At 40.1% G+C, this 12,449-nt stretch overlaps 1 protein-coding gene across 1 annotated transcript in view; it reads right to left on the reverse strand.

Annotated features, from left to right (window-relative positions):
* Positions 1–631: 631 nt before the first annotated feature.
* CD48 (CD48 molecule) overlaps positions 632–12,449 on the reverse strand; it is a 12,982-nt gene continuing 1,164 nt past the window's right edge. Inside the window, exons 2-3 of the mRNA XM_006895537.1 lie at positions 2,014–2,286; positions 632–711 (exon numbers count right to left, since the gene is read on the reverse strand). Of these exons, the coding sequence (XP_006895599.1) occupies positions 632–711; positions 2,014–2,286 (353 nt within the window). The remainder of the gene's footprint in view (positions 712–2,013; positions 2,287–12,449) is intronic.

Consider the following 12,449-nt stretch of genomic DNA (forward strand, 5'->3'; position numbering starts at 1 on the left):
AACCGTCGAATCAGATCTGACTGGTACAGAAGGAAATTGTCCCTCCTTTTCCAGCAGAGCATCTGGTGGATTTGAACTGTGCACCTATGGGATTGCAGTGCAAAAACAGCCGATCACAGATGATAAGATCACGTGTGTGTGTGAAGAAGAGCATGTGTATAGACAGGTGTGTGTGGATTCACTTGTTAGGTACCATCTGTAGGTTTCAACGCAAAGCAATATGACAATTATTAAATAAAATAATAACAACAATAACAGCAACAAAAGTTGAATTGTAATTTAATCCATTTAGACCCCTAACAACATTATAGAACAGAGCAGAACTGCCCCATTAGTTTCCAAATCTATATAGAAGCAGACTGTTCCACCTGTCTCCTGTGGTGCGGTTGGTAAGTTCAAGCTGCCAATCTTTCAATAAATAATCAAGTGTCTAGTTACTTAACAAACAGGACTCTTGAAACATTAACAGTGGTTTAAAAAAAAAGTTTAAATCTTTCTAGACTCTTCAGCAACACAGTTGTCCTTATCTGTATAAAGAGAGTTCCTCCTGGTGAAGAGATCTTTTGCATGATTGCTGAAGAAGATCAGATTTTTGTCTTGAAATGTCATTCTTGGATTTGAAGAATTTATCTCACATAAGTAGGAGGGTATAAATGACAGGTACCATTATCACTAGCCCCGTTGCAATCCAAGCTACTCCAGAGGATTGGGCTGAAAGAACAAGAAAATCACAGACTTATAGATGTTTTGATAAATGTGTTTGGAGCAAGTGTGTGCGTGTGTGTGTGTGTGTGTGTGTGTGTGTGTGTGTGGTGTTGGGAGGGTGGAAAGCACAAGGAATAGTATGGGCCTGAGAAGGAGCAGAGCAAATTTTTCTCCCTGGTTTCAGCTACAGTGTGCCCAGAATCTCCTCCTCATGAGAAAACCTGTGCGGGTATAAAGAGTGCAAGAAGTACTTCATGGAGTTTGGTTGTTCTGGTTTCTGTGCTTGGAGGTGACTTTGGTCTATCTTTGGTCTGGGAAAGAATTACTTCCTCACATGGGACAGTAATGAGGAAGAGCTTCAGGTGCAGACAATTAGTCATATTTATTGTCTATGCGCAACTGGCTTAGGGAAAGGAAGGACCACGTTTGCTTCCTGTTTCTTTACCCTCCAACAATCTATACTAACTAGAAGGAAAGGAAGAAGGAGCAACAAGGATGGAAGGGACGAAAAAAGAAAGGAGGGGAAGAGGAAAGGAAAAGAGAGCCCATGGAGAGATAGAAGGAGGGAGAAAGAATAAAGGGAAAATGGAAAAAAGGAAGGGAGACAGTAGTAAAAAAAAAGGAAATGGATAATAAAACAGGGAGCAACATAACTGGAGATATTACAAGGATGACTTGGAGTGGCTAAAATGTGACAACAGGCATTTAACCCTTTCCCCAAGAAGAGAGTATTAATGTTAACCAAAACACAAACTTTTAGTTTGTCATGCTAACTTTACTCAGTTTTGTAGACCTGTGCAGGAGCAGGGCATCTTTGGTGTGACACTCTACGTTAAGACTGTTTCTCCTGTTCACTGGTTTTGCTCATTCTAATCTGCGAAGCCCTTCTTTCTTTTGCTGATTTAGGCTGTCCACCAGGAACCCCTCTGTCCTTCATAAACTCTGAGTTGCCTTCCTGAACTCTCACCCAAGAGCCTATTTGTTCCTTCTCATCCTGCTCAATTGTACAGACTGACCTATAATTAGCCTGGTCTCAGATTTCTGAACCCTGCACTATTAGAACTGGTAGGGCCTTAAGAAATTGAGCACCAACTATCTTTTGCAGATGGATCCACAAAGGTGAGGGGAGCTTCCTGAGAGGTGGTGGCAATCTCCCAAGTCTTCCAAGCTCACAGATACCTTTGAGATTCTCTATCACACTGTTTCTAGAAGACTGAGTAGGCTGTCTACAGCATTCTTTGTTCAGGAGAAACCCAAACACCTCCACACTCACTTTGTTTCCCCAGATCTCCCCAAGATAGTTCTTACCTAGAACACAAGGTGAAATGAAGTAGACAGTATCATTATTATTGCTCATGGAGTTGCTGACTTGGCAGGTATAAAACTTGGAGAAATTTTTTGGATAATGGGTAATTTCAAGTGTATTGTTCTGAAGCTTCTGTGGAAGAGGTCCTGAGTCCCTGTACCAGGTGTAGTTTATAGATTCATCTGAGGTATCACACAATAGTTTCACATAACAGCTCTCTTGTGATTTCACTTCCTTTCTTGTCTTGACTTTTATGACAGGCTTGGATAGAGGATCTGAAAAGTAAAAATGATAGAAGACAAAACAATGAATTTTTACATTTATGAGGATTTTATGACTCAAAGGTTAAACCAGTTAAAGTACAAAAGGGATTAGGGAAAATCCCTTGAGTAACCCTAACTAAGAAGAGGTTAATACAGAGGGAGATTTAGTTAGCCTCAAGAGGCTTCAGACCAGAAAAGTTCCATCCTCAAAAGTGAATTCAGGAAAGGGAGTCAGAGTCCATTACATACACTCAACAACAACAACAACAAAAAAATAGAGTTATGATTACATGTGAACCAGAAAGCAGCAAAGTCTTAGCCCAGAAATCTACTGGAGTCAGACTTAGTACCCCAAATGACTGAACGACTTGTGGTATTCCCCATTTAGCACCATGAATTTTTCATTATTTCAAAGTTCTTTGGTTCAGTCTTAGCCTCAGATTAGGAGATCCTGAAGGAGGGGCTGGCCTTTACACAGCAAAACCAATTGTACAACCACCAATGAAGATAGTATCTTCCAGGATTCTGGCCGATCTACAGTGAAGAATTTCATATAAGCCCCAGCACATGGTGGTTGTTGTTATGTGCCATCGAGTCGTTTGTGACTCATAGTGACTCTATGTACAACAGCCTTAAACCCTGCTCTATCCTGTGCCAATCTATGTACAACAGCACATGGTAGCAAGTGATAAATAGTATTGTGCCTGCCTGGCAACTTTGATATTCAGAGTCTAAAACAATGTCTGCTACACACCAATTATTATATAAGAATCTGGTGAAAGTCTGAGTGGATGGATGAAGTACTTATGTGAAAGAAAGAACATGATGCCATCTTTGCAGTGAGACCAGTTGAGGCTTTGGCCTTGGTAGAGTGACATTAAACAAGGTGGTTAAGTCTCCCTAATTTCTTTTTCCTAATTTGTAAAAACAATAGGTCATGGTATTTGTAATTACTTGCTATGCATCAGAAAGCTGACAATGATTAGGCATGATAGAAGGACAATTGATGCCTTTGAGTTGTGATGCTAGAGAGGAGTATTGAATATACTATGAACTGCTAAGAGAACAAACAAGTCCGTCCTGGGAAGGGTGAAGTCAGGCTGCTCCTTGGAGGCAAGGATTCTGAAGCTTGATCTGACATACTTTGGGCATGTTGCAAGGAAGGGCCAGTCCTTGGAGAGGGACGTCATTCTTGGGAGGCTGGAGGAACAGCACAAGAGGAAGACCCTCTATGAGATTGATTAATTCAGTTACGGGTGATAGGGGTAACTGTTTCAGAGACAATGAGATTGGCACAGGATGAACCAGATTTTAGGGCTATTGTACATAGGGTCACAGTAAGTCACAGGCAACTCGAAGGCACATAACAACAACAACAAAAATTCTAATTCATAGTGTTTGTGAGATAAAATGACATTGTACATTAGAAAAAGCTTTTCTCAAAGTATGTTTTATATGTGTTAGAGATCACACCATCATCTTTACAGGCAGTTCCTGGATTAGGAACAGATTCCATTCTTAAATTTTCTTTAAGTCAAATTTATATCTGAGCGTAAGCAATTAATACAGTTGACATCTAATATCAGATAGCTAGATGTTTGTCTTAGCATGTAGTTTATAACATACTTTTCTATACCTCAGAAACATAACTATACTATTGAAGAAAATTTTTAGCTACACTAAAACAGATCTTTAACATAATGATAGAGAAATCATCATCATCATCATCATAATATTTTGATGTGCATTGCAAAGTAATGTCCATTTGTTAAGACAGACCTTATATGTATCTTAGAACTTTCAATAGAATCTATTTTATGGAGTTGGCTCTTAACTATAGATTATTCATAGTCATTAGTCTTTTTGCTCTCAGGAGGATGAGAGGCAAACTGTCCCCATCTGGTCCTTCCTTGGGTTGTTGTTGTTGTTGTTATGTGCCGTCGAGTCGTTTGCGACTCATAGCGACCCTATGTACAACAACCCTAAACCCTGCTCTATCCTGCGCCAACCGCACTGCTTCTGACACACCCATCCCGATTACCCCAGTCACTGAATCAATCCATCTCATAGAGGGTCTTCCCCTCCTGCACTGTCCCTCCACCCTCCCAAGAATGATGTCCCTCTCCAAGGACCCGTCCCTCCTGGCAACATGTCCAAAGTATGTCAGACGAAGCCCCAGAATCCTTGCCTCCAAGGAGTAGCTCGGTTTAATCCTCTCCAAGATGAATCTGTTTATTTTCCTGGCAGTCCATGGTACATTCAGTACTCTTCTGCAGCACCACAGCTCAAAAGCACCCACTCTCCTTCTGTCCTCCCTAGTCATTGTCCAACTCTCTGATGCATAACAAGCGATTGCAAAGACCATGGCCTGTATCAGGTGCACCTTAGTCTCCAGAGAGACACCGTTGCTCCTGAGTACTTTAGACAGGTCCCTAACAGCAGACTTTCCCATAGCGATATGGTTTTTTATTTTCTGGCTGCTGGTGGCAAGAGTGTTGACTGTGGAGCCGAGCAAACTGAAGCTGTGAACAATCTCAATCTCTTAGCCATCCATCCTGACACTGCCAATTGGTCCAGTGGTGAGAATCTTTGTCTTCTTGACATTGAGCCTCAGTCCAATACTGAAGGCTGCAGTCCTTGACCCTTCGCAGCAAGTGCATGAGATCCTCCTCAGTTTCAGCAAGCAGGGTTGTGTCACCTGCATAACGCAGATTGATAATAGATCTTCCACCAATCCTGATGCCACAATTCTCCTCATAGAGCCCAGCCTCTCGGATAATCTGCTCTGCATACATGTTGAAAAGGTATGGAGACAGGATGCATCCCTGGCGTACACCCTTCCCAATTTTGAACCATGCAGTGTTACCCTGCTCTGTTCTGACTACTGCCTCTTGGTCCAAGTATAGATTTCGCATTAGCACAATTAAATGTTCTGGGATTCCCATTCTTCTCAGAGTCAGCCACAGTTTGTTATGATCCACACAGTCAAATGCCTTTTCATAATCAATGAAACACAGATAGAGGTATTCTCTGCTTTCAGCCAAGATCCATCTAACATCAGCAACAATATCCCTAGTACCACGACCCCTTCTAAACCCAGCCTGGACTTCCAGAAGTTCTCTGCTGATGTGCTGTTCTAATCATTTTTGGATAATCTTCAGTAGAATCTTGCTTGCATGTGAAATCAATGACACTGTTCTGTAGTTTCCACACTCAGTTGGGTCACCTTTCTTTGGAATGGGAACAAATATAGATCTCTTCCAGTCAGTTGGCCAAGTGGTTGTTCTCCAGATTTCTTGGCACAACTTGGTGAGCACAACCAGGGCAACATCTGTTATCTGAAATACTTCAATTGGTATACCATCTATTCCTGGGGAGATATATATACTCAACAATAATGAAAAAAAAATCAGACCGCTTTTTAAACATCAAAATATTAAAGAATTCACAAGTCAGCATGTCTTCAGTATACTTTTTCCAAGAGTAAACCCCAGATGATGGTTTCTGGGGTTCAGCCTAAGTTTTTCTGATAATGTTTGGGTTTATCTAAATCCTCTGGGATCTTTACGTCTATTGTGGTTAGCTTCCATGTTGTTAAATGCTGACCCCTTGAACTTCTATCTCCTCTGCAAAGCCTTCTCTTAGCCTGTCCTACTTTCTTTGCATGCATTCATTGAGCAATTTTAATACAATCTTTCATCATATCCTGTTTTCTAGAATATGTTTAATAGTACTTCCTCATTTCCCACAGTAAAGAGAGTAGCACTAATTATATTGTGGTTGAGATGTATTGAACCAGCCAGGGCAGTTGATCTGTGAGATGGCCTGTTAGCATTATCAGAAAAACTTAGGCTGAACCCCAGAAACCATCATCTGGGGTTTACTCTTGGAAAAAGTATACTGAAGACATGCTGACTTGTGAATTTTTAAATATTTTGATGTTTAAAAAGCCGTCCGATTTTTTTAAAATTATTGTTGAGTGAGTGTATATATATATATATATACCAGTTAAACAATTCCTACATGTAGGATTCAGTGACAATTAATTGCATTCTTGAAGTTGCGCAACCATCCTCACCATCCCATTCTAAATTATTTTCTCCAGTAATTTAACACACTGACCCCCTTACTTTCCTAATTTTTTCATTATCTTTGTTGGTTTGTTTCTAGATTGATAGCTCTTTTAAAAGGCACAATGATTCAGGCAAGCATTCTTTACTAATTAAGTTAAGCTACTCGTAGTTGGTTATGTTTTCTGCTGCTAACTGAAACATCAGTGAGAAGGAATTGAAGCACATGTTGCAGAAAATCAAGGAGTCAGTCTTTAGTATGGATTGAATCTCAATGTTAAGAAGACAAAGATTCTTACCACTGGACCAATAGGCAGTGTCATGATGAATGGATAGGAGATTGAAACTGTCAACAGCTTCATCTTGCTTGGATCCACAATTAACACTCTCGGTACCAGCAGTCAGGAAATAAGAAGAAACATTGCATTGGGGAAAATCTATAGTTAGGGACTTCTCCAAATTATTGAGAAGTAATGATGTCAGTTTGAGGACTAAGGTGTATCTGATTCAGGCCATGATCTTTCCAATTATTTGCTATGCATCTTAGAGCAGGGCAATGAATAAGGATGACAGAAAAAGAGTTTATGCCTTTGAGCTGTGGTGTTGGAGAAGAGCACCAAACATCCCATGGACAGCCAAGAGAACAAACAGATATGTCTGGGAGAGGGTGCAGCCAGAGTGCTCTTTGTAGGCAAGCATTTAAGACTTTGAGTACTACTTCATTAAGTAGCTTTATACTGGAAAGTAGAACAGAAACACTAATCATAATATTTGTCCAATTAACTGGATTGTCCTGTGAAACTATAATTCTAAACACCCAAACCGAAAGACAAAATCTCATGAGATGACTGGTTTTAGAAGTAACTTCAGCAGCTGATCTTTGTGTTGTTGTTATAAATATGTCTATCATACAACTTTTGTTAAGTTTTTTACAGGTGCACAAATCATTGACAGCAATGGTGTAATTCAGCTGTATGACTCAATAGTTTTTGTTGGTTTTTATTTCTATCAGTGCAAACAAAAACTAACCACCCGTAAGTAATCAGTATCTCTTTCACTCTCTGTCCTAGTCTCCTTTTTAGCCATCCTCATAGGAATGATTTTGGATACCCAAGTGAGGCGTGGAGATGAGGAAAGCTCCGCCTCTGTCCCTGGCCCGGATTCCCAAAACTATTATCTGGCAAATGTTGTCCTCCTGGGCCCCTCTCCTGTCTATTGACTGTGTGGATCACAACAAGCTATCGCTGACTCTGAGAAGATTGGGAATCCCAGAACATTTGATTGTGCTAATGCAAAACCTATACTTGGACCAAGAGGCAGTCATCAGAACAGAGCAAGGAGACACTACATGGTTCAAAATCAAGAAAGGGGTCCATCAGGGATGTATTCTGTCTCCATACCATTTCAATCTGTATGCAGAACAGATCATCCGAGACTCTGGGCTGTATGAGGAGGAATGTGGCATCAGGATTGGTGGAAGAATTGTCAACAACCTGCATTATACAGATGACACAACTCTGCTCACTGAAACTGAGGAGGACCTGAAGCGCTTGCTGCAGAAGGTCAAGGACTGCCGTCTTCAATATGGATTGAAGCTCAATATCAAGAAAACAGAGATTCTCACCACTGGGCCAATTGGCAGCATCAGTATGGATGGTGAAGAGATTGAGATCGTTAACAGTTTTAGTTTGCTTGGTTCCATAGTCAACACTCTTGGTAACAGCAGCCAGGAAATCAGGAGATGAATTGCATTGGGAAAGTCAGCTGTGAGGGATCTCTCAAGAGTACTGATGTCAGGCTGGAGACTAAGGTGCACCTGATCCAGGCTATAGTCTTCGCAATTACGTGCTATGCATTGGAGAGTTGGACAGTGAATAGGGATGGTAGAAAGAGAATTGATCCCTTTGAGTTGTGGTGCTTGAGAAGAGTATTGAATATATCATGGACTGCTAGGAAAACAAACAGGTTTGTCCTGGAGAGGGTGAAGCCAGAATGTTCCCTGGAGTCAAGGATTCTGAAGCTTCGTCTGACATACTTTGGGCATGTTGCAAGGAGGGACTGGTCCTTGGAGAGGGACATCATGTTTGGGAGAGTGGAGGGACAGCGCAGGAGAGGAAGACCCTTGATGAGATGGATCGATTTTGTGAGTGGAGTGGTGGGAATGAATGTTTGAGACAGTGAGGTTGGCACAGGATAGAATGGCCTTTAGGGCTCTTGTAAATAGGGTCACTATGAGTCGCCAACGACTCGATGGCACATAACAACAACAACAACAATAGGAATGAACCAGATTTTTGCCTATCCCCCAAAATGATAATTCAACAGAATGGAAATTGCTCAATGATATCTTTGCTAACAACATAAGTAAATCTTGAAGATGAATAAAAAGCAGTTGCAGCAGCACATACATGGCCAAAGAACTGCCAGAAAGTCAAGCTAGATTAAAAAGAAGACATGCAGTGGGATACCATCACAGGTCTTGCATGAGTCTTGGCTAAAAGAGAAAACCAGAAAGATGTTTATCTATGTTTTTGTGACTATACAAAGACATCAGACTGTGTGGATCATAGCAGATTGTTTATAACATTGCAAAGAATTTGAATTCTTACGAACACTAGTTTTGTTCAGGTGGATCCTGTCACAGACCAAGGAGCAGCAAATATTGCACGATTTAAAAATCAGAAGACATGAATCAGGGTTACATCCTTTCACCATACCTACTGAAGCTGAGCAAATAATCCAAGAAACTGGGCTATATGAAGTAAAATATGGAATCAAGATTGGAGGATGACTCATTAACAAGATGCAGTAGATGACACATTCTCGTATATAGAAAATGAAGAGGACTTAAAGCATTTCCTAATGAAGATCAAAACCTACAGTATGGATTACATACTTAATCCTTAATTTAAAAACCCCAAAATTCTCACAACAAATTAGAAATATTGTGATGAATAGATAAAGATTGAAATTGTCACAGATGTGATCTACAATCAACAACTATGGAAACAGCATTTAAACAACAACAATAACAAACACTGTTGTATTAGGCCTCAGTGTTGAGATGAGAAGTCAAAGGAGTGGGTCTAGTTTTCAGTTGGATTCCCTGGCTTACGTGGGGTTACAAGAAGATAATTAGTGTAGGAACTAATTATACGGGGTCAGAAGGGCAAAAAAGATCAACTCTAGGGAGAAGGGGAAGCAGTAGGCATTCAAGAAGCATATTCCCGAATGGGAGTGGACGCTATTCCTTTGAAGTGAAAGTTGCAAAACAAAGAGAAGAGGGTTTCTGTTGTGTGTGTGATTGTCTTATAAGGTTTCCTCAATGTGTTAAAAAAGCAGAGACACCAGACACCAGTTGGGGTTCTGAAACCAATGAAAATAACATTAAATGTGCATGTTATTTTTAATAACCTCATGTATGTGAAAGCTGGACCATAAATAAGAAAGACTGAAGAGTAATTGATGCCTTTGAATTGTGATGTTGGCCAAGAATATTGACTGCCATGGACTGCCAAAACAATCAGCAAATCTGTCCTGACAGCAGCGCAGTCAGAGTGTTCCTTAGAGGCAAGAATGGAGAGAATTTGTCTCACATGGTTAGGTACATTGTTAGGATAGGCCAGTCTGTAGATAAGAACATTATGCTTAGAACAGTAGAAGGTAATTGAAGGAGAGATTACCTAGGCAACATATTTTACAGTGCAGTGTGTCTTTTGATTTCTTGACTGCTGTTTCCATGGGTATTGATTGTAGACTCAAGTGAAAGGGAAATCTTTGACAATGTCAATCTTTTCTCTCTTTACATGATGTTGCTTGCTACAGTTATGAAGATGTTTGCTTTCTTTATGATATAGAGTAATCCATACTGAAGATTATAGTTTCTTCCCTGTTTCAGATCCTTTTTCAGCAAGCAAATATGTGTCATATGCATGTCACAAGTTGTTGATTTGTCTTCCTTCTATCCTGATGCCACATTCTTCTTCATATAGTGTAGTTTCTCTGATTATTAGCATAGAAACTGAGCAGGTGTGGTGACAGATGACCATGATATACATCTTTCCTTATTTTAACCATGTTGGGAAAGTCTACTGTCAAAGACTTCTGCAAAGTACTGAAAAAGAAGAATGCCAGTCTAGTTAATAAGGTGCGCCTGATCAGGCCATGATCTTTGCAATTACCTGCTATGCATCAGAAAGTTGGACAATGACTAGAAATGATAGAAGGGGAATTGATGACTTTGAGCTGTGGTGCTTGAGAAGTATATTGACTATACCATGGACTGCTAGGAGAACAAACAGGTTCATCTAAGAGAGGCTGAGACCAGGCTGTTCCTTGGAGGCAAGGATTCTGAAGCTTCATCTGACATACTTTGGACATATTGCAAGGAGGAGCTAGTCCTTAGAGAGGGATGCCATTCTTGGGAGCGTGGAGGGACAGTGTAAGAAAGGAAGACACTTGATGAAATGAATTGATTCAGTGACTGGGGTAATGGGGTAGGTGTGTCAGAGACAGTGAGATTGGCATAGGATAGAGCAGGGCTTGGAGCTGTTGTGCATTGGGTCGCTATTAGTCGTAGGCAACTTGACAGCACATAACAACAAAAACAAACAATTTCTCCTTATTGTGATTGAACAATTGTTTCTTGGTTCATGTGCTTCTACAAGAGTACAGTTAAGTGTTCTGGAATTCTTATTCTTCTAAATGTTATCCATAATTTATTATGATCCACAGAATCAAATGCTTTTGTATAGTTAATAAAACATCACTGTATTGAATAGGGGTAGTCAATGACTAATATTTTACTGTACCATTTTGAAAGACAAATAGCTTTTCTGTTTAACACCTGCCTTCTTCCATCATCCTGTATTTCTTTTCACTTCTTTTTTTCCTCAAATAATGTGTAGTCTTTGTTCAGAGATATCATTAAGATGCACTCAAGGAGGCAGCAAGATGGCCACGGGATTCTTCTGTGGAACAAGTGCAGAAAAGGGTAATCAACTCAGCAACAAACAGAAGTTACTAAAGCAGCTGAAATTTTCAGAATGCCTAGACAAAAAGGTAGACATGAGCAAAGTAAATCTGGAGGTTGCAAAGCCGTGAATAACAAAACGAGTAACGGAAATCTCAGGATCACCTTAGCCAGCAGCTATAAAACTCCAGACACCTCCATTCCCTGTCCAGTCTCAGTCAGCCACCACAAACTGGTCACCAGCGGCGAGGGTGAAAAAGGCTAAAAGCCTAACACCGACCCCATCACGGGCAAGGAATTCAGAACAAGGAGGAAGCTGAAGGAAAAAAAAAAAGGATAAGAAACACAAAAGGAAAAGAAGCACAAGAAGCACAAAAATTAAATAAACAAAAACACAAGAAGGAAAAGGCAATGGCTGTAGCTGCCGCAGCTGCTGTCACTCCTGCAGCCATTGCTGCTCCTGCAACCACATTAGCACAGAAACAGAGGCAGAGCCAGAGCCCAAGAAGGAGACTGAAAATGAAGCTGAAGACAACCTTGATGATTTAGAAAAGCATCTATGTGAAAAAGACCCTGAGGTTAATGCAGAAGGTGCAAGTGTTCCCTCGTCTTAGATAGGAATGTTTGTATGATGTAAATTTCATTTGGTTTGTACTCAATTCAATTTCAAAAATGCTAAAATGTGTTTGAGCTTTAGATTATAACATTTGTTATAATTATTCCTAGGTTGAAGTTCATCATGTAAAAATAAAAAGGGGAGGTATGGATTCACATTGTAAAAGGTGTCCACAATGTATTAGTGATTTTTTTCATTGAGAGCAGACATAAATTTCATTTTGAGTAAAGACTTTTAAGTCAAAAATAAATCCCCCTTTTTAAAAAAAGGGATTTAAGTACGGTTGGCATTTTCTTTTCCCCTTTATATCTCCCCCATCCCTTACTTATTTTGTCATTTGAGTGTTAGTACTCATTTAAGTTATTCTTCTGATCTTCGAGGTTTGTTGTTTTTTGGTGTTTTGTTTTGTTTTGTTTTGTTTTGTTTTGTTTTTATTTAGTTTGTTTATTTTTCATTTCAATGAACATCTACAGAGATTTTGGAATTCCATTCATTCATTGTTGCACCCTTCTCCCCG

This window comes from Elephantulus edwardii, unplaced genomic scaffold, assembly GCF_000299155.1.
Source record: "Elephantulus edwardii isolate Elephantulus edwardi_28Jun2011 unplaced genomic scaffold, EleEdw1.0 scaffold00168, whole genome shotgun sequence".
NCBI lineage: Eukaryota > Metazoa > Chordata > Mammalia > Macroscelidea > Macroscelididae > Elephantulus > Elephantulus edwardii.